This window comes from Lissotriton helveticus, chromosome 1_1 (genome assembly GCF_964261635.1).
Source record: "Lissotriton helveticus chromosome 1_1, aLisHel1.1, whole genome shotgun sequence".
NCBI classification, from domain to species: Eukaryota; Metazoa; Chordata; class Amphibia; order Caudata; family Salamandridae; genus Lissotriton; species Lissotriton helveticus.
The window spans coordinates 1,044,317,514-1,044,339,715 of NC_136057.1; the positions used below are offsets into that span (position 1 = coordinate 1,044,317,514).

At 42.2% G+C, this 22,202-nt stretch overlaps 1 protein-coding gene across 1 annotated transcript in view; it reads left to right on the forward strand.

Moving 5' to 3' along the window:
- Positions 1-14,146, forward strand: part of RABL2B (RAB, member of RAS oncogene family like 2B) — a 227,364-nt gene extending 213,218 nt beyond the window's left edge. Inside the window, exons 8-9 of the mRNA XM_078677914.1 lie at positions 12,582-12,665; positions 12,863-14,146. Coding sequence (XP_078534040.1) covers positions 12,582-12,665; positions 12,863-12,943 — 165 coding nt within the window. The 3' untranslated portion in view covers positions 12,944-14,146. The remainder of the gene's footprint in view (positions 1-12,581; positions 12,666-12,862) is intronic.
- Positions 14,147-22,202: the final 8,056 nt, after the last annotated feature.

Genomic DNA, 22,202 nt, shown 5'->3' on the forward strand with positions numbered 1-22,202 from the left:
AGTTACCGCCGGAGTACCTCCTCTCAATGCTCCAGAGTCTCTTCCGCAGTGAGTGACTCTGCGATTGTAAATATTTCTGTAAAGCGTTTCTCAGGTCAACTTCCTAACACATCCAGAGGATAGCCTAAGAGCACTTTACAACGTAGGGAGTAGGAATTAATCCTCTTATAGCAGGGCTTGGTCGATGAGTAGGGGGCACGTCACCTAAGGAGGCAGCCGGCCCAGAAGTCGATCTCCCCTCGCTCAGTGCGCCTTCCTCCCCACAAGTTCGCCTCACTCCTCTCCTGACCAAGTTCCAAAACAACTCACCGGTCACTACAAAATGGCCGCCCTCACACTGGCCTTTATATAGGCAGGCCTCGGGCTACTAGAACCAGCTGGAAGGTTCTAGAGCCTCCCTATACTACCCTATGGGTCCCTTCCCTGAGTTAACAGTTATGGCAGTTACTGGCCACCATTTTGTGTGACTGAATTTCCCTCATTTTTAAGAGTCACCTAAGCCTGACGAAAACTATAGGGTCAAGAAGTACCTAACCCCTAGGACAACACCTAAAAATTGCAGTGGACATAAAAATGAAAGGAATTGTGAGGCAGAAAGGGGACAAAAATAAATAAATAATAGAAGGGACCACCCAAAGGGCTGACCGGTCTAACAGTGCCTCTTTGTGATTATTTACTCAAACGTGATAGCGATGATCAACAAGGATTTTAATAAGAATTTTAACTACGCCATCGGTGCGCGTTTTGACTCTGCCTACCTGCCATATTGCCGGTCTCTCAATTTATTTGTAAATATCGTACAGGTACTTAAATGCTCTAACGGTATTCTCTCGTACTGAGTTTAAGTCTAGCGCTGCGTATTTTAAGCAACATGCAGCAGTACACGGCTTACCTTATTTCTTTTAATCGGCTAGTACCTCGTATCGTTATGGTGAAGAAAAGACTTTGCGTACTGCGATGTTTATATATGCACAGTCGCGTTATGCGTTACGTAAGGTCTCGCAGGATTTTTTAAAAACAGTGTGAATTACCTAATAATCACATCACTTCCCATACGTCATCAATTAAGAACTACAGCTGTAGTTTCCTAAAACCTATAGCAAGGGTTACATGTACTTGCTGCCGTGCATTGTTGAATGTATCTACCATCTTTGTTCTTATTTAGTTATGCGCAAGTATAGCCATAATTTTACAAGATTCTTTGGAGTTAGCGATATATAGCAAACTCACAATGTTTTGCCGAGAGAACAAGTTGCACAAGTAGTGACCCTATTTCTAATTGGATTCTTTTTTTATTTGTTTACAACTATCATGTTTTCTATCAGTAATAGTGAGAATATTATTTCCTACTCGGTACAGTTACACTGAAGTATTTTCAGCGTAGGAGAAATACTCATATTCTCGCTACAATCTAACGTGGTTGCGGTGATGTTCAGAAATACTACCGTCGTTCTTTTGGTTTTAAGACGGGACAGCGCGGAGATTGCTTTTTTTCTTTTTATAACTTTATTGTACTCTGTGGCTGGCATAATGTGAGGGATCACAGCCTCCTACACGTTCTAAATATGCTCAGTAATCATACGTAACCCCTATATTGAGCAAATGTGAGTTAATAAAAAGGGAAAACAATCCTATTTGAGAGACTTTTCTTTATTATTTAAAGTCCTTTTGGTTTACATATTTAAGTATATAGGCAGAAAAGGGATTTTTTCATTGTTTTACTGTGACATGTCCTGTAAAACAATGAAAACATCCCTTTTCTGTCTATATACTTAAATATGTAAACCAAAAGGACTTTAAATAATAAAGAAAAGTCTCCCAGATAGGATTGTTGGGTAATTCACACTGTTTTTTAAAAATCCTGCGAGACCTTACGTAACGTGCAACGCGACTGTGCATATATAAACATCGCAGTACGCAAAGTCTTTTCTTCACCATAACGATACGAGGTACAAGTGGAGCAGGGAGGCCGATTAAAAGAAATAAGGTAAGCCGTGTACTGCTGCATGTTGCTCAAAATATGCAGCGCTAGACTTAAACTCAGTACGAGAGAATACCGTTAGAGCATTTAAGTACCTGTACGATATTTACATATAAATTGAGATACAGGCAATATGGCAGGTAGGCAGAGTCAAAACGCGCACCGATGGCGTAGGTAAAATTCTTATTAAAATCCTTGTTGATCATCGCTATCACGTTTGAGTAAATAATCACAAAGAGGCACCCTTATAGCTGTTTAAAAAAAAAAAGGGATGAGAAGGAGGTGCCGGGAGAGCCTTGAGTAACCAATATAAATGGACTCTAGATGTAGTAAAATAGCTACGGAAAACGTGAAGAAACCAATATTGGTACGGATAGATGGTCCATGCAGATGTAGATCTATATGTATAATTGCGATAAAAAATAAGAAAGAAATTAGGTTTAATTAATAGATACCTAACATAAAGAACTCTTCATTCTAGAGTCGGTTAATGAAAGGAATCCACCTAGACAAGATCACCTAGGAGGATTGCGCGATGATCAAAATACGCGTGTAATTCCAAAAGAACGTGAATATCAAGAGAATCCCGCCACATAGGGTACTGAAGGCTTGATTCCTACCTAGCGGGTAAGTTGGTCGTCCAGTATTTCTTTTATTTAAAATCCGAAGGAGTTAAACTAAACACTAAGGACACACATATAACTTTCTGCTTTCAGATAGCCACGAATTATAAATCAATACAATACGGTGGCTCCCTTGACCTCGAAAAAAGTACAGACTTCAAGAAAGTTCAAGTTAACTAGTGTACACTTAGAGACAGTATATAAGTCACTTGGTCAAATAAACGCATTAAGATACCAAATTATTTATCTTTAAAAAAGGTACTTGATTCAGATGATTAATCAGCAATAGCACCTATTCATAAGAAGGTGACACGGAGAAAACATTAAAAAAAAACTCATTGAAAACTGAGGCGGAAATATGTCCAATCTTTTTAGAAGGTAGGCATATTAAAAAATTGTATTTGTGAAAGTTAGTAAAAGGCTTTCACTAAGACAGCCTTTAAGTTGCAAAATGCCTCCATAATACCTCAAACTAGATACCACGTATTTGACAAAAAAAGAGAGTGCCGTAATGTTCTGTTATCATTTCACTTGAATAAATGTCTAGAGTTCAACTGTAATTTAGTAAAGCATGATGCTAAAAAAGAATTCCACGATGTATGTACCTAATTGTATGTTTCTTTTTAATAGAACTTAGTCCTGATGAAGGTGTTATAACAAAAACCGAAACGCAGCGTCGACAACCTGTATTTTATTGTATTTATGTGAATTGACACATTTTTAACTGTATGGAATGGCACTTTATTTGTGTATAACAATTTGATTTTATATGTAATAAATTGTACAATTTTCTTAGACATTGATTTGACCTTATTTTAATTTGTATTTGTGTCGCATAAGAAATGAGGTGGTGAACTTAATGAGTTCTAGAGTTATTAGTGGATGCATATTACTTCTTTCTCCATTTATGGAAACATAGGGACCTGTTTTTTTACTTGTTCATAGCTTCTTGTCCCTTGATTGGACCAGTGAGGAGACCTCCTTTCTTTTTGATATTTGTTTCTGGACTTCTACATTAAAGTGGCCACTCAGTTTAGAGAACAAAAGCACTCAGGTCCACATGCAGAAAGGTTTGAAATAGCAAGTTCCTAATTGTGATTTCCTGTGAATAGCAATTAGGAAATCGCAATTTCAAATGTATGAAACTCTTTAGAGTTTACTTTGTGATTCTCAGTAGGTCGCAAATAGACCTACCTCATAAATAATAATGAGGTAAGTCTGTAAGACTTGATTTGCGATCCATTGGGAATCGCTAAAATCACAGGGATGGAGGGCTGCTGGGGTCGGTAGACCACCATGTCTTGATTGCTTTTAAATAAAGCAATTTTGTTTTTGAGCAGCCTGTTATCTTGAGAGGAAACCTGGAAGTGTTTCAAAAACAAAAATGAAAAGTTTTCTTTTCATTTTATAAGAGTAGGCAGTAGTCCCTGGGATCACTGCCAGCTCTTAAAAATGTTTTTACAAATGTTCACGAAGGGGGAGGGGTCCCTTGGGAGTCCTTTCTCATTTGAAAATGTGTAACCTCCATATTGAATCTGATGGTAAAATGCGCATGTTTTGCGACCACATTTTGATCGCACATCATTCATACATACCACTGACGATTCTGTGTTAGTAAGGGCCAACCTCAACATGTCTCTTCCTGATTCTGAATCCCAAACCCAAATTACGATTCGGTAACAGGCTACCAATCACTATTTGGGTTTGGTACATGTGAAAATGCATGTGGCCCTCAGTCCTACTTCTCTAATAATCGTCAACTATAGGCATTCTAAATTATTGCTTTGCTGATGATGTATGATGTCTGCTTGGGTTTTGAGAGGTATTATGACATTCACCAAATGGCCCCATTAATAGTTTCTATTTCTTTATTATCTGTGATACTTTAAAATCTTTACTTTGTTGCCTGTACACAAGCTTTTATGTTAAAAAACGAAAGCAAGATGTAAACAACCTCAGCAGGTAAACATAACTTTTAACAGCAGTATGCCACAGTATACCACAGCTTTATCCTATTAGTATTCTATGCTTGCAAATGTTTTTTTTTCAACATCTGTGCACCTTGAAATCCTAGTTTTAGATTTAGCCTTGAGCACGGGCTGGGCATAATCACTGTGTTACAGTTGCTATGCCCTGTGAAAATAACCAATACTTTGGGAACCAATACTCGAAGCACATCATGGTCAAGGATAGACCTGCTCGGTCATGCGTTCAAAATGAACATAGGGCCTCACAGGCAGATCCAGTTTGAAATATAAAAGTCTTTGCGCAATATTACTAAAATATTTATTTCAAGAAGATCTCTTCAGATCACAGTGGGAAAAGTATTATATATATTTTGTTATTTTAGCCAACTTTAACCACCCTATTCAATTTGGCCAACTGGCGGCTTTATTTGGGATGAACAAAGCTGTCTGCTTTATACAGTTTACAAAACGGCATGGGATTACTGGATACTAAAATATGTTTATAATTCATTTCCTGACTTGCTTTCACTAGTTTTATTATTGTCACCGAGAATGACCTTATCTGTTGAATAATCCAAGTACCATAGTTACACACTTGCATAGTCCGCTTTCTGAAAATGGATAATGAAACCAAGCCATGTTTTTCCTATCCACCTAATGTGTTGCTAAATGCAGACGGGAATATCCTTGCAAAAGTTCTGGCTAATCGCATTAATTCTGATACCTGAGCTAGTTTCAGTATGACAGCATGTGTTTGTTGATGGACTTTGCATTGTGGATCATAATACCTTAGGATGTGGCCTAATGGCTAGAGCTGTCGACCTTGGAGCTGGTGAACCGGGTTCGAGACTCGGCAAGGACGCTCAACATCCTATGATTTTGGGCAAATCACTTTCTCTCCCCGTGCCTACCAAAAATGAACGTGTCTGTCTGCAACGCAAGTGGTGCTCATGTAAAGCGCCCTGATACCTTTGGGTCGAGTTTGCGCTATATAAAACTCCCAAAAAATACAAATACATAGTTACTCCATTATGACATTCCTTCTACTTACATTCTACCTTTGGGTGTTGAAAAAGAGTTTGATCATGTTTCATGGAATTTTCTCTGGAATATTCTGGATCGTTACCGATTTCCTACTAACTTTATAGAGATTATGAAAACACTTTTCTCTCATCCAGTGGCTGAATGTTATCTGTATAAGTCTCTTTCCTTTAGTTTTTATGCACATTGTACAACACTTTAGGGATGCCCGTTCTCACCTGCACGTTTAGCTTTACAGACAAAACTGTTTGCTCCTGCCATTAAAGAATCTACTACCATTCAGCAGTTTATCAGCATAATTCTATCCAAATGTTGGTTTATGCAGATGATATTGAGGTGGTTATTAACTGTGTGATTCTAACTCTGCTCACTCTACGGTTAACTAATTGGTTATAAACGTACATGTGAAATGACCGAGGTTTTACTTTTTAATATTCCATCAGGAAAGCTCCATTTTAATATACTTATTGAATATTTAGGAGTTGAAACTCTTAGTCAATTTGACGATATATGTGATGCCAATTGTGAACATTTACATGTTAAGACCAAACAGCTACTAAAGAAGTGGCTGAATTTTGTCTGGCTAGTGTGGCTAGTCAATCTAATAGAAATATACTTAGTGGATTTATCTATCTCATGGGATCTGACTTTCACAATTCTCTCCTTTTTTTAAAAATAACCCAGAATAACTTGCAGAGCATTTTTCCGTCTGTAGTCTGGGAAACCAGGAATCCTCACATGGCCTAAAAAAATCCTATATCTTCTGTCTCCTTGGTCACATGAATCTTCTAGGCATCCGGTGGTACTACTGGACAGCACTGAGAAGTTATATCTACCACAGACTAAGTCCCAACAGCTGCCTCCAGCACATTTGACCATCCCACCATCATACACACCTCGGTGTCCCATTGGTATTCACCACCAGCGTCCTTCACTCGTTCTCCTCATGCCCTTCCAACTGACACTGGGTTGTTCCCATGAGCACCTACAAGTCACATATGATCCCTATCACCTGTGGAGTCCCCAAGGGTTCCTTACTGTTGTCTGGTATCACAACAGAGCTAAATTGGTCTATAACAAAGTCATTCCGAGTTGGGTATAGGAGATTTTCCAATGGGAAGCGGAGGCCTCACCCAATGTTTGTGGCATGCTTCATCAATGGCGACCTCACCACAACCTAGTAAGATAAAACTATCAGGGCAGACTCAACCTCAATTGTGAAGGAGTTCTTCGATAAAACTTACTGGATAAGAAGGGATCCAGATCATTTAAAAAATACCTGAAGGTAAAGCCATGTTCTTTTCCAGGAGAATCCTCATCAAAGTCATAACCAACCCTCCCGTCTCACCGGACTAATCTTTCATGTAGCATTTCATACATTTTGTCTGTTCTTAATGTAACCGTAAAAAAATACTGACCTGTCACCTTTGTGGGATGATGGGATACAGGAGGTCCTAAGGTTCTTAAAGGCACGGTGCCAGGATTTACTTGTTATGCATTCAGTGCAGCCTATTTGCTGACAACACCTTTGTATTCCCTTGCAGTTTTCTCTTCAGTAAAGGCTGTGTTTGCACTTAATGCTCTTTTTCTGATTTACATAAATGCTGGAGACTGGGGAAAGATTCGTTAAAGGAAAACTCAATGTAAATTATGCATTTTTAGTCTTTTAATATAGGCTGTATATATGTGTGTGTGTGTGTATATATATATATATATATATATATATATATATATATATATATATATATATATATATATATATATATATAATGTCTATTAAAGTACTATGTACATTTGTCTATAATATATAATGTTAAATATGTGCTCCGTGGGTGAGAATATTCTGTGCTTTTGACTTTGATGAAGATTCCCCTGGAAGACAGCTAGGATTGCAGCTAAGTAACTTATCCTTGTCACATGATTCAAGGGTACCTCTCGTGTGTCTATGTATATATGTGTATATGTATGTATATATATCTATATATATATATATATAGATATATATACACACACACACATTAGGGGGATGGAGTATAGGCATACTGACCCCACCATCCTTTATAAGCCAACATGTATTTGCCCTACCAATTGCCAATACTAGTCGGGGGCATTCTTCAGGGCAAAAGGGTTTTCATATCACTATGCACCAAGCTAATTCAGTGAGCGTAAAGAGGGAGACCTACCTTGACACCGGGGTTATGTTTCCTAAAGGATTATTAAACAAACAAAACATTTTCAAGAAGTCAGCTGGCACTCAAATAAAAGGTTGCATACAGATTACTAGCTCACAAAACTGTATAAAATGAATGGGACAGTGCCCTACAGATAGAACACACGTGTGTGAGGTGGACACATGCACAAACGTGATTGTAGATATCTTACCCTATCTTTAGGGATACCAGGCTTAAAGGTCTGGGAGGAGATGGTACCCTCTGTAGTCACACACTATAGATATTTGGAATCGTTTTGTCATTTATTTAAAACCTTTGTGGGAATATAGGTGTAAGACTCATGTGTGCTATCTCTATAAACTCCTAGAGCTATGAATACTTAAATATAGTTCACGGAAACATGCTCAATGCTCATAGGGGCCAACATACCCGTAGAAATTATGCCAGTAGAGATTAATAATTCAAGGAAAAACAACTGTCATAATAATCATACAGCTAGTCATGAAAGATGTTTGTTGTATCTTCAGAACCGTGAGATGCTTGATAATACTAGAAACCCTTGTATGGTTGTGCCTAAAAATATCTATTTAGTCAGTTTGGGGTTTTCCAATCTTTGAATGTATTGCACCCCACTAGGAATGCATTGGTGGCAGTGGGATGCCCTCATAATGTAACGTACTACGTCAAAAGGCGTACCAAGCTGTGTGCCGAGTAGTGCAGCCATTCCCCACCAGCTACTTGTGTGCCGATGTGGTAGCCGCCATACCTATTACTATGCACCTTGAGGTATCATTAGTCAGTTGGCAGGATTTAAATCTGTAGATGTATTGCTTCTCACTGGGAATTCGTTGATGGCAGTGAGGATCTTTCATTGTATCACCCCATACAGCCTTATTGCCCAGTTAGGCCAAAGATATAGTATATTAAGTTCGCTCCCCTATGTTCTTGTAAAGGAGAAGCATATTACCTCCTAGACGTTCCAAACCAGTCACTTACTTTGTCAAGTGACATACTATACTGTGGCCAAGTAGTGCTCCTGTCCCCAGCCGCTCATGTGCCAATGTGGCAGCTGGCACCCGTATTAGGCGAGGGGGCATCTGATGTTATTCTGTGGCGCGAGCACCGTACGGGGATAATGGTAGATGTATTTCAAACTGCAGTGTTTGCCATCCCACCTGAATGTTTTCCTTAGTAACTGGAACTACTTTGCCACGTAAGAAAGAGTCAGAGTTTAAAACTGTGAGAGGGGAGGGGGAGGGGTTGCAAAGCAATTGAAGATACTAATGTTAGAACCCATGAAAGCATGCATGTTATCATGCTAAGCACAATGTGAAAAGTCTCAGAAGGTATCACTAGGTACAGACCAATCATTGTTAGAGGAGCAGGGGGAAAGGTGAAGGGTTATTAGCAGCCTAAAGTTAAGCAATAATTGCAACCCTGAACAATCCACAGGGCTTCAGGCATAATGTATGTGACGAAGTTCTGGACGTGCCCCTTCAGCAGCGGGTTGGTGTCTGCCTCTGTAGATGGCGGAAGAGTCCCACAAGGCCGATCAGCGGGGCCCCAACAGACCCCAGGAATCCCTCAGGGCGAGTGCTGTGCCCCCACTGCACCGGTAAAGGCAGCCCCCAGATGAGACCAAAAATGCTGCCCAGCAAGGGAGAAGAATGGGTTAGGTGCCAACTGGGTAGCCTCGCCTCCCGCATGCAATGTCGCAAAGGCTGCGCCGGCAGGGTTCGTCAGCCTTGCGATCCCCGGTGCCCCTGTACAGTCCACTGATGGCTTCAGGCACCACGCATAATGGTGAGACACATGGCAGTCAGTCGGAAAAGGTCAGATGCCTCCCGGAAGGGTTCCGTAGGCCCTCCAGCAGGCCGTGACAGTGAGGAGCTCCAGAGTCAGATGGCCATCATTGTTGGCGGCCAAGCTCTGCCTGAGGCATCCTCTTTCAATAAAATGTGCATCTCAATCAGAAAACCTCCGATACCCAAATCAGAATAACTTTGTTGAAGACAAATTTAGCTCTATACCACTAACCATCGCACTCTTTTGTGATATGGGTTATTAAACTATGGAGACTATGCCTTGGCTAACCTCCACCTCTCCCTTTGTGTTTTGATGCATACGGTCTTCTGTCCTTTTCAACCTCTACATCAGTGTTCTCCAAAGTCCGGCCTTAAAGGCCGGATCCATGCAAGATTTTTAAGATGCCTACATTTATAAATAGGGATATGTTAAAAATCTGGCATGGATCCGGCCCTCCAGGACCGACTTTGAAGAACCCTAATTTACATGGAGCTTCTTGGTGCTCTACTCACAGATAACTGCATCAAGAATTACCAATATGTCGATGATGCACAACTCCACTTGAAAATCTCCTTTACTTCAGATATCTGACATGTCAAACACTGCCTGCACATGCACACAGAGACGTGGGTGTCCAACTCCCACCTAAAGTTGAACCCAACCAAGATAGAATTCCTGTTATTTCCCAAGAATAACAAACAAGAAATTGTACACACCGGACTCAGTGACATGAACCTAGATGGCTTCAAACACCAACTTTCATTGAACGCCAAGTCAGTTGGATTGACTTTGGTCAGCAGCATCACCCTGAAAGAACACATTGCCCAAAAACAAAGAGAGCCTGGTACCAGCTCTCTGTTATAAAGAAAGTGAAACTGTTTCTTACAAAAAGTGACTTCAGAGCTGCTGCTCAGGCCCCCTTACTCTTGCATCTGGAAGGTCGGAACACATGGCTCCATGGCCTCCCAGACCCCACACTGGCACCCCTTAAAGGTATCCCACAAACTACTCCAATTTCTAAACCAGGGCGTGAAGAAACATGATCACATCACACCCTTCCTGTTGAAACTTTATTGGCTCCCCTTGATGTCCTGTGCCATCTTCAAAGTCTGTTGCATTTACAAAGCCATTCCAACCAGCACCTCACTTATCTTGCAGGCAAGCTCACCTCTGGTGGTTCTTTAGACCCCCTCAGCCAGGACACCATCAGACTGCAGAATAAGAAGTGTAAAATAGAAAACTCAAGGAAGCAGGCCCTGCAGTCTATGCACCCAGGATCCATAACATCCCTGTATACATTAGGACCACCCGAATGCTGCTCCAATTTAGAAAAGAGTTAACACTCATTTATTTAAGGAATACACCACCACAATGCATTGACCATCCACAACTCCGCTACCTGTCCTATAACTTGTTGACTTTGATTGTCTTCGACTCAATACAGTGTTCTGCTACCCTTTTGCTCTATTTGTGCTTTTGAAATACCACATACATAAAAAATGGGAACTCCTTACACAGTGGTCTTCCTCCAAACCCTCCGGTTGCCTCCCCAGCTGGGAAGTGTTGATTTTTGGGCGCTTGAACCTGGGGAAACAAGTGTACAAGTTGAGTATTGACTGATTCACCAAATAAGATCACTTTTAGTCCATAGAGTATCTGTGGGCAGACGAAAGTCTTTGCCAGGAGCCCACATGAAAAGTGCATGTATTGCCTATAGTGTAAGTGACAGGTAATTGACTGCAGCATATGCCTCACGTAATCCTCAAAGCCCTTTAAGAACAACAGAGTTGTCTCTTTTATTTCCTACGCAAAGTCCCTTACAAGTATATCCCCTCTTCTGGGGATAAGTCTCCTGCATCCTGTAAAGAGATACAGAAACTGTCAAATGTGATGCCCTTAAAAATAAAGTTCTTTAAAAGCAGTTCTGCTCTTTCACCTTTAGCGTCCCAGGCCACTACGCCACCTCGGTCTAATTTTTCCCCTGAAGGCATTGCCAATTTGTTTGTATTTTATTTGTAGGATTCTTTTACTGTATTCTTGTTAATGTTTTCGACTTACAAATAAATTGCAATTAGAAATAAAGATGTAGATGATCAAATTCCTCTGTGAAGCATGAAGTAGTCCCTACAGTAGCTGTTATTTGGCATGTATCTGAACACTACACAAACCAACGTATTCTTTCAACCGTTATGATACCAGATCCGAGAAAACTAGCTAGCAAAATCACTCTGGGAGATGCATAAGTTCCTTCCTGCAACACTACTAATTTCTGTGTGCTTTCCACCACAGCTAAAATGGCTATTGTTGACTTTACTGGCATTCTTTAAATTGTACAGGTCAAAAGTGAGGCTGCTGGGCTAACCCAAATCCATTAACATTTTTCCTGATTCATTTTGATATTCATTTCTATGAAAGGGATTTGCAGTAACTAATTTTAAACAACCCCTTACTAAATTTAAACCTAAACATGCTTTTTTACATACTTTCTTTGTAATCAAGGAACTCTTTATGTAAAAACTAACTGAGCAGTTTGCTGTCTTATATCCCTTTCTTATATATATATATATAAATATATATATATATATATATATATATATATATATATATATATATATATATATATATTGTGCTGTTATTATTTTGGAAATTGTAGGTCGTCCAAAGTTTTAAAATTTGTTGGTTCCAGTTGTGAGAAAACATATCCAACATGTTTCTTGTTGCAAGCTTTTTTTTAATAATTCACATATTTAGCCTTTTTTCCGGTTTGGGGAAATAGTCAAAGGAAAACTACAATATCTTAGTATCATTTATTAAAACGATCTTGTGCCAAGAAAAGTAATTACTTGTGTGTCCCAGTTAATTAAAAGTTACTGTGTTTTAAATGTTTGTGTAAAAGCTGTGAGTAAGTCTTAACTCTGAAAGCCAAAAGCAGCATCGGTATATGAGAAGTTAAATATATTGTCTCTCATTCTCTTATTAACTTTATCAACAGATTTTTTCTGATGCAATTAAAATGGCTGTTTCATACAAGCAAAATTCAAGTGATTTCATGGACGAGGTTATGAGAGAGCTAGAGGTACGTTTTGTTACTCGAATTACACCTGGATTAATTTCCTTATTCTGATATAGTTTGTAGTCTGTGCTATTATCCACGAGGACACCGACTGCATACATTAACACAATATTTGCCAGTATTCTTCATCACATGTTTTTATCAATGTTTAAAAGGCTTGGAAATTAAAAAGCTCACAATTTAAAATTTTCCTTACACAGAACTTTGAATTGGAGAAGAAAGTGTCTGAAGGCGCATCCGATAAGGAGGACACTAATGACGAAGAGCCACCATCTAGCTGAGGAGAGATGTAGTGCCTCCATAAACTTTGCCTCTAGGAGGAGCCTAACAGATCCCATCTGTACAATTAGGCTGACCTTTTCAGATCAAAATCATCACCTAGGAACAACCCGGTCTCCTCCTGGAGAACAAAATCATACCTCAAGTACTCTGCTTTATCTTTGCAACTTCTTAGCCCTGCCTGGTTCACACCCTAGATACCTTATTGTTCCTAACTAAATTCTCTGCCACGTGAGCTGCATAGTATACATTACTCGTCTTAGTATCTGGAGCCCTGTGAAATGACTTCAAATCTACAGCTAAACGCCGACCACAGTCCAGCATCTCCATTTTCAAGCAGTTCATGTGAAATGCAAGTCTTCTATCAAGCGAACCACACATGTTGATGATATGCACACTCGTCGGTACAGCGAAGAATCCCAATCTATAGCTAAGCCAAAGATCATCAAGTCAAAAGGTTTGTGCTGTGTATAGAAAATTCAGTGGCCTATTTTTCGATAGGTAAGCATTTCTTTCTGCATAGCAAAACAAAAGTTCTATTCTATCCTCAGCCAGGTACCTCCTTCTTTACTGCTAAGCACCACAATATGTCCACAGGATACCCTGATTTCAACAACTTAGCACAGCATCCCTATGGCCAAGCCTTTCAGTCTGTGCCTGTATCTAGCCGCCTAAGTCAAGCCATTTCTTCTGCACAGCTATGTATCTTAAGAAATAAGTTAAAGCCTTGTGCCCCATTCATTTAAGTGGAACTTCGCCTTTTCCCGCTCACCTGCAATTCTCATGCTGCACGCAAACTGGAAAATTAGAGTTGCACAGTATTCCATTTCTGCTGCGGTGTCCTCACAGTGGAAGTATGCATTCCCTTTCTGGATCAACATTCTGCACACACACTTGTCCTGACTCGGAGAAGCAAATAAACTAGAACATCTGCTTTATAAGTTGCACCCATCAGAGACTTGTTTTGAATTTCTAACTGGCATTACGAGAAGAGGGACGAAAAAGGTTTTTTTTATGGAAAAGCAACAGATCTGAACATGCTCGAATTTTACCCATTCCCATGGACCATGTATCGCAGTACTTGATGCTGTTGCTGCATATGTTCGAGCCTCACCTTAAAAGACGTGACCTCTTAACAGTGCAGTTTTGTAGTGCAAATTATTGTAAACATGTTTTTATTTAATGAAATGGCACTTGATTGTAAATATGTTTATGTGTAGTCTCATGTAAACCTCGGTGTTGTCTCTGGAATGTCTTACTGTGGTTCAAATCCTGACGAGAGAAGAAGGGGAAGTAGGCCACTCTCGTAATGGGTCCAATATTCCCAGCTGTGCGAAGGATATATACAGTACAGTAGTATGCTGGAACACAGCGCGGGCAGGTGCAGTCTTACAGCAAAGAATGCTCAGTGACTTGATGCCCATGTTGAAATAGATAAAGAATGCTCCCAATGCAAAGGCCAATGCTGGATGTCTTTAGAGCAAATAGTGGGTTTATCTAGTGAGAGTGCGATGAGAGGAGGCTATTCGTTTCTAGCTCTCTGTAGTGTAAATAGTATCATTCTCTTTGTTATGTGCTGGAGTCATTGTGTGCAGTGAAGTGCAGCAGGCAGCACACCGAGATGAAGACTGACTTTGATTTTTTTTTGCCGAATGACTTCCAGAGTTCCAGAACCTGTTAATTATTCTTTTTTTTTCAAGCCTTCTCACCTGTTTTCTACTTCACAAGTGTATGTTGTGTGGGGCAAGAGTGTACTTCAGCCTTGCCTAAAGTGACAAACTAAGTAACTTAACATTAACATTTCGTCCAACAGCCGATAGGAAATGTGAAGTCCAGCCAATGAACAACCATTGAATTTGATCATACGTCAGGGATTACTGATACGCCTGGTACTTCTTTGCCGAGATGAAGATCCATTCCCAATTTTTTTAGATGCGGGAACCCAGGCGCACAGACAGTTCCTTATTTGTCCACGCCCTAGTACGTGGATCTGGAGTTTCTCCCAGAACATTTTATTCTTTTTATAACTAGAATTAGTAGAAGTGTAGTGTTGTTGGCTTTGTCTCCACCAAAGTTGTCAAGCTTCAAATGTTGTCACTCTTGTGGCAAGCAGATGTTGTTCTCTGATTAGCAGGATGTCGGCTAATGTTTCTGGCCATGGTACTACTCCAAGTCACCTGCAAATGTTGTATGCATTCCAGCCCTCTAAAGGAACGAAAGGCAAAACTTCATGGCCCAAGTCTGAGATGTGGGTTGTGGCAAGCAGCGTCTGTCCTCTGTAATAGCCCAAGACAAGTCCCACTTTGACCGAAAAGTCCTCCAGGTTTGTACCGAGCATAGGCACAGTCATGGTGGCACCCATTGTGAACTGGGATAGTGGTTTGTGATCGAGGAGTGAACCAGATCGAAATTGTAGATTTATTTTTTTTAATCTTAAATTGGAGGAGAGATGAGACATATCAGTTATTCCCCTTGGCAGGTCTCCCTTTCCAATCTAGTTCTGAGCTCCTCAATATTAATTACAAAAAAATCAGCCAGGCTAGCAGATCATAAGAGATGTGTGTCGTGGTGAAGGACAGAGGGTGCAGCAAAGTGAACATGGGTGTTGACAGCTCATGAATGAAGGAAAAACGTCTGTCACCATATTTTGGGGTCTGGCTATGCTTACGTGGACATACTATGCTCGTCATTTTGTATTGCTCATAGCTTTTGTAGAAAGACATTTTGCCTCCACACCATAACTTCCCTGCCACAAATCTGTTCTTTTACTGTAGAGTTATTGGCCGCTGTGCCAGGTGTGTACCATACAACTGTAGATATATTTCTCCAGAAGATTGGCTACACAAACAATCTAGTCATTGAATCTGACTCTGCTGACAGTCATGGAAACTGACAGCATGGGCAGCCGTACAAAAAGCTTGCAACCATTCTAAGGTGACACATGTTGAGCCTAAATGTACTCCACCTTGCACCCTAAAAGACATGCTCATAGACTTCCCACTCAATCACATCATCGAAATACAAGCACATGGACCTTCCACATATTCCAGACACACAAGCAAAAGAGTTCTGTAAGGGAGACCACCACCTTTACAAGGGGGAGGCCATTTTTTTCACGTTCTTGAAGTGAACAGTTAGGGAGTGGGGCTGTCCCTTCAGTATAGATCATTCTAGAGCTACTGCATTAATACCAAAGTAGTGGGTAGAGAAGACAGTAGCTGCTTTCTGAAAAAGTGGTGTGCTTTGAGTGCGGTAGAGAGTGATCGTTCGAGTGCTGAGAAGACGCCGGACGATCACTCTCTACCGCAACTGAACGGAAGGGAGATCGGATCACGCTCACCGATGGGGGCTGTATTCCTGTTTTAAAATTCCTCTTAGCTGGTATGAGAGGCAAGGCTAATTGAAGGCACGCAAAGCTCAGTGTCCTTTGCAGTGGCATTTAAATTGGTTTGCCCTGAGGAAATTGCCTGATAGAAACCAAGGCAATGAAACATGTCGGCTGTTAGTAGGGTGTGAATCGATTGGTAGTATTCACATTCCTCTTTTTATGTTTATATGTGTACTGTATGCAACACAAACAGGAACATGAGTAAAGTTATTTGTCCTAGTTGCACAGTAAATTATATGTTAAATGTTGAATGTTGTTAGTTTCGTTACATATTAGTTGTGTCCACTGCACCACTCACTGTCTTTTGCTTTGGGTTTAAGACACTTTTCCGTTAAGGCTTGATGGCACCAATGATGAGAACAGGGCCATCCTGGTGAGTACCAGCCAGGGGTCCCATTGGTGGTGCGCCCGTGAGGTGCCATCTCGCTTTCCTCACCTTTTTCTGTTGTCTATTAAGGTGATTGTGGGTTTTGTGTTGGTCTAAGTGAGTGTATCAGAGTCGGGCTGTTTTTATAAGGGCAATAGACTGAGACATCTTTTTTCTAACATCTCTATGATAAGAGATTTTCTGGTGTAATAAATATACAGCTAGTGATGTCTGCAGATCAATAGATGAGAACTGCCTTGAAAACTAGGACATTTGTTTCTTGATGTCTGTATATACTATACCAAAGTAGGATATAGTGTGCACAGAGTCCAGTGGATCCCAAGAGGCATAGCAGAGGCTAAATTAGATAATCACTTACAGCTCTATTTATGGTAGTGTGGTCGAGCAGTTAGGCTAATCAGGAGGGTGTTAAGCATTTATTGTATTCACTCATACAAGAACTGATGGCGCACACTCAGAGACCGAATCCAGATCAATTTGTCAAGTATATAAAAGGTATACTTACGTTTTAGCAGGACTTGGCATTGGTAGGTAAAAATATACTTTCAAATGCAAGGCTCTATGCAGCAATGGGAGCATTATTATCTCTTACCCCGTTCAAGAAGTCCACCAATCCATTAACATACAGACAGATAGATAGAGTAGGGGCCAATACCCAGCCCTGGCGCACTCCACTAGTCACCGTAAAAGATTCTGAAAGCTCGCCCAATTTCACACATCTGACCTGTGCAAAACTTTCCTCATGCAGCCTCCTAATGATATGGCAAAGGTAGGTAGGGACCCCATATCGCTTAATACAGACCAGAGTTTGCCCCTGGCGACTAAAGCAAAAGCAGACTTTAGGTCCGCAAAAGTTAGGTATGAAATACCACCCTCCAACACTGCTGTTTTCCAATAAAGTAGTTTGAGACGGAACACATTATCAATGGTGAAGGTTTGTTTCCTGAAGCCTGCTTGTAATATACTTAAGGTACTATGGTCCTCCATCCACTCCTGTAGCCTCTCCAGTATTATCCTAGTGAAAACCTTTTGCATTCCATCTATTAGACTGATTGCTCTGTGGCTTTCGGGTAGCATGGGGAACCTTTCTTGTACACAGGTACTATTTCTGCACCAGCACAGGATTTAAGGATGACATTCCCACCAATATAGCATTAAAAATAACCTGCAGAGTCTGGGCCCCAGACATCTGGTTCTATAATATACAAGTCACCTAGTATTTTGTCAATGATGGCTGCCTTGTGAGGAGCTACTTTGGCTACAGCACTACAAACTTTTATGGCAGGGATGGGGGAAAGTCCTACAAATCGTCCTGGTGCAAACCACCTATATGCTGGCCAGTAAAATTGTTCAAACCTTTCGTCTGTCTCGGCAGCCATCATATAATGGACGAAAGTGCCCATTCCAAGCTTTGCGACGCAATATTGAGCTCAATGTTGGTTCTTTCTTCCCTATTCGCAAAGGTAACGATATTCGAGAAAGCCCTCGAATCTTTGTGCTTAAGGTACTGGAGGAGAGAATCCCATTTAGTCTGGTCCCTGTCTATGTTAGTCAATCTAAGAGCATTTCTGTACGTGACTCGAGCACTTTGGATTCGGCTCTTGTCTTTAGATGAGAGGATAGTTTGCTTGTACCCATGGAACTGTACCTCCACAAATAAGAAGTCCTTCGAAGAGGCTGTTAACCCTAAGTGAATTTCAGCTACTCCCTCTATCTGGGTACTTTTTCCTGTTGTCTCAGTGCATTTGCACAGATCTTCCATGGCGCTACCCACTATCTCATATGGCACTAATAGAATTAAGAGATTGCTGCACCATGGCCAATGAATTTGTTACCTAGATGACGACAACCACAATCTGGCATTGAGTGGGTCCCAACACTGCTCTCGCCCAGTTGCATCTTGTAATGACCGATCTAGTGGCAAAACATTATGATCACTATTTTGTCGAGATAAGACAACAAAATCTAAAGCCGAGGGCCCCAGTTTGCTATTGTCAAGAGCATAATCGATTAAAGACTGGGACCCTACCCGATTGAACGTAGGATCTCCTTGCCTATCTGACTGGGTTCGACCATTACAAGCTCGTATTGAATGGTTCAATGTAAGAGCATTTGTTTGTAGGGCTAGGGAAGACCATTTCTTGATAGGGGGAATGTTAATGCTGGTGTGGCCCACAACAGATCTTCATCCTCTAGGGTGTCACTCTGTCTAATGCCCAAGGACTCAAAATGGCTGTTAAAATCACCCCTAATGACCTTGTAAGCATACCACATAATAGAGGATAAATGGACAAGAATCCCCATTACTCACCGGTCTGGAGTAAACATTAACTAATGCTATGACTACTGCAGGAAAGAATTATTAAAAAAACACACATTATATTTAGCAACCCCGTCTGAATCTCCCCAGCCGTAAAGCCCCGGTGAGTTGCGATCCATATAGTTAATGCCCCCACGCCTGAGGGTCTACCCCTACCACTAGACACTGCAGTCTTGGAAAAAGCCACAAAGCTAAGGCAAAGTATTTCCTCTGTGGACCAGGTTTCCTTGAATAACACCACATCATATTGTTTTTTAAATAGCCCCCATTCACTAAACTCCACCTTTATTCTGAGTCCGGCAAAATTCCAGGAAGCTACCTTAATGGTATTGGTTGGTGTTTTGGTGACTAATGTGGTCCCTTCGCTGTCATCCATCTGTATGTGCTCCTGAGGCTGACCGCCTGGGTCACTGCAACTATCAACATACCTCCTGTTAACTTTCCTCTGTTTCGCCCTATCACTATTGTCCATCCCATACCCCCTCACTGCATCTGAGAAGGAGATCCTACCACATCTGCCTTATAGTCCAGCCAATTACTTGCCTCAGGTCTTGTTCCGCTTCCCTGTAAAAGGACTCTCCATTTTAACCTACCAAGTTTAGGTATGGGTTGGGGGGAATGGGAGCCAACGACTCTATCGGCACTAAAAAGATGACAGTCTTTTTTCTATGTCCCTGGAGCCATGGTCTCCTTTTACCCAATGTGTTAATCACTACAACCTGTGCCTCATATCTATTGTATACATGTATAGTGTAGGGGGGTCATACAACTGAGGAGGTTGGAGGACAGGCTTGAAGTTGGAATGTGCCAGGAATGCCGATTTTGCATGCCTGGGGGTGGCCTATAGAAAAAAACGGAAGGACCATCACAGCCGAATTTTGGGACTGTGTAGATAAATCGCATAATAACAAATTATAGACCAGATTTGTGTCCCTAAAATTGATGACGATGCAGTCCCCAGGCTTAGCTTTGGCACCTTTCCGAATCCAACTGACTGCGTGTTAATCACCTGCTCTTTCAAGCGGGAAATGCCTATGCCTTCAGAGCCAATACAAAACTTTATTTTTTTAATTCCTCATGTGATTGTCTCTGAATAATTTTCAGGTCCAGAGCCCCTGCTAGAACTGCAAAATAGGGCGAAGAAGCTGGGGGCAAATAAATGATTGAAGGTTTCAAGGCAACCCCCCTTTGAACATGATGGTACTCCGCTTCTGCTCTTCTGGAGGCCGTTACTAGTAGCAGATGTCTCCTGGGACATGTACCAATTGTCCTCATCTGAACCCCTTCTCCAGATGCGCTGTAGATCCTTTCAATGACGTTTGCAAGACATGGTCCTGGAAGCTTGGCACTGCCAGCTTTTACAACTTGGTCAGTTTTGCATCCAAAGTTCCTGTATATGTTGTACCCCCCCATAATTCTTGTTCGCCTCTCCGCATGGTTTGCTCAGTTTATTGAGTTGCATAATGAGGGGACTCAGTTCTTCACTCATGATGGTTTTAACCTGCTCTAGAATATCCCTTGTAAGACTTGCTATCCAAGGGGGTTGAGCCTCATCTCTCCTATTGTGTACGCTTAAAGTGTTGGTAACTTCCTTGGGTTCGCCTGCACTTTTTGAGGCTTTTGGTGCATGGCGTGGAAGCGGTTTTCTTTTTAATAGCCCCGTTGGCGGTACTTCCCTCAATTTTAGAACCATTAGAGTCCCCTTGCAAGCCATCTATATGGAACGGGGCCGCCTGATCCTTGTCGAGGGGCATGTCAGGACTGCGTAGAGAGGTATGCTGGTGACTGTGTTCACCCAGGGGGTCGATAGATAGACATCCGTCTCTCAGTTAATTCAATCTCTCCTTTTGGAGCAGTGCGGGACTTGGCGGGGCGTGCAAACACGGGGGCAGGGAATGGCCGGTACAGGCCACCAAGGGCGGCTCATTAGCGGCAGTTTTGAGTGTCCTGGGGAGACGCTGATCGTCCGCTTCCGGCGCTGGTCTCCGAGCCAGCCGCATCTTCCATCAGCGGCGTGGGCAAATCTGCAGTCGGGGCAATTGTAGGCGCGTGTGAGCACCGGCGGGCACTTTCAGGGGGAGAGAGACCAAACAACCCAGCATCAGTGCTGAGGGTCGGGGTACCGCAGCAGGGCCAGGCGGGGGATTGCTGAGTGGGCCTGAAAGCTGCGCTACCCCCCACTAGCGTGCAATATCAGCTCTCTTCCCCCCCCATCAGCTTGCGAGGGGCAAGGTGCAATATGCGGGGGAAGGGAGGGGAAAGTCAAGCCTTGCTGCTCTGCATCCCCTGGTGAGGCGGGTACGTGTGGGTTGGGTGGCAAAATCCCGCTAGCGTGGTGCTTGAGCAACAATGAGTTGTGGCAGTCCACTGCCGCCACGTTTTGCCAAGTTGCCCGGAAAGCTGCGCTACCCCCCCAGCCCCCATCTGGTGAGCAATAGCATCTCCTCCCCCCTCCATCAGCTCGCGAGGGGTGCAATATGTGGGGGAAGAGGGAGAGAGTCGAGCCTTGCTGCTCTGCATTCCCGGGTGAGGCAAGAACATGTGGGTGTCCTATTTTCTTCAATTACCACTTTCCCCACACGGTGGACCATGGTTATTCCGGTGTGGTGGAGTGCACAGGTCCGGGGTGATGCTGCATGCCCTACAGTAAAATTCGGACGGTCCCTGTAGGGGGCGGGGGCGCGTTGCGTGGGCAAGCCCTCCTTTGCCCCCACTGTGGAGGGCTCTGTTCCTTGGGGAGGGCCTTGGGGGGTGCGTGTGGGGGTCGTTTTCAGTTGCGGAGACACAGGCTGTCCAAGTCCGCAAGGGAAGGTGGCACAGCAGTGAGAGCTGCAGACTTCGGAACTGGGGTTCCGTGTTCAAGCCCCAGTCTCGGTTCAACATCCTGAGTGCTGGTTTAAAAAAAAAAAAATAATAATAATAATTAAGGGTTTTATGCCGTGTCGTGGGTTCTGCTTGTGGGGGTCTCCTGTACGGCCCCAGTTATGCAGCTCAATGGTTTAATGCGCCATCTGCGCTTAACATACGGCTCATGGGTTCAGATCCTGAATTGTCGAATAAGACACCTGTACACAGCGGGGAACCAGGCAACAGCGCAACGTGGAAAGAATGCCGACTTTGGTGCTGGAAACCAGGGTTCGAGCCTTGGGGTCGCGCCCACAGGCT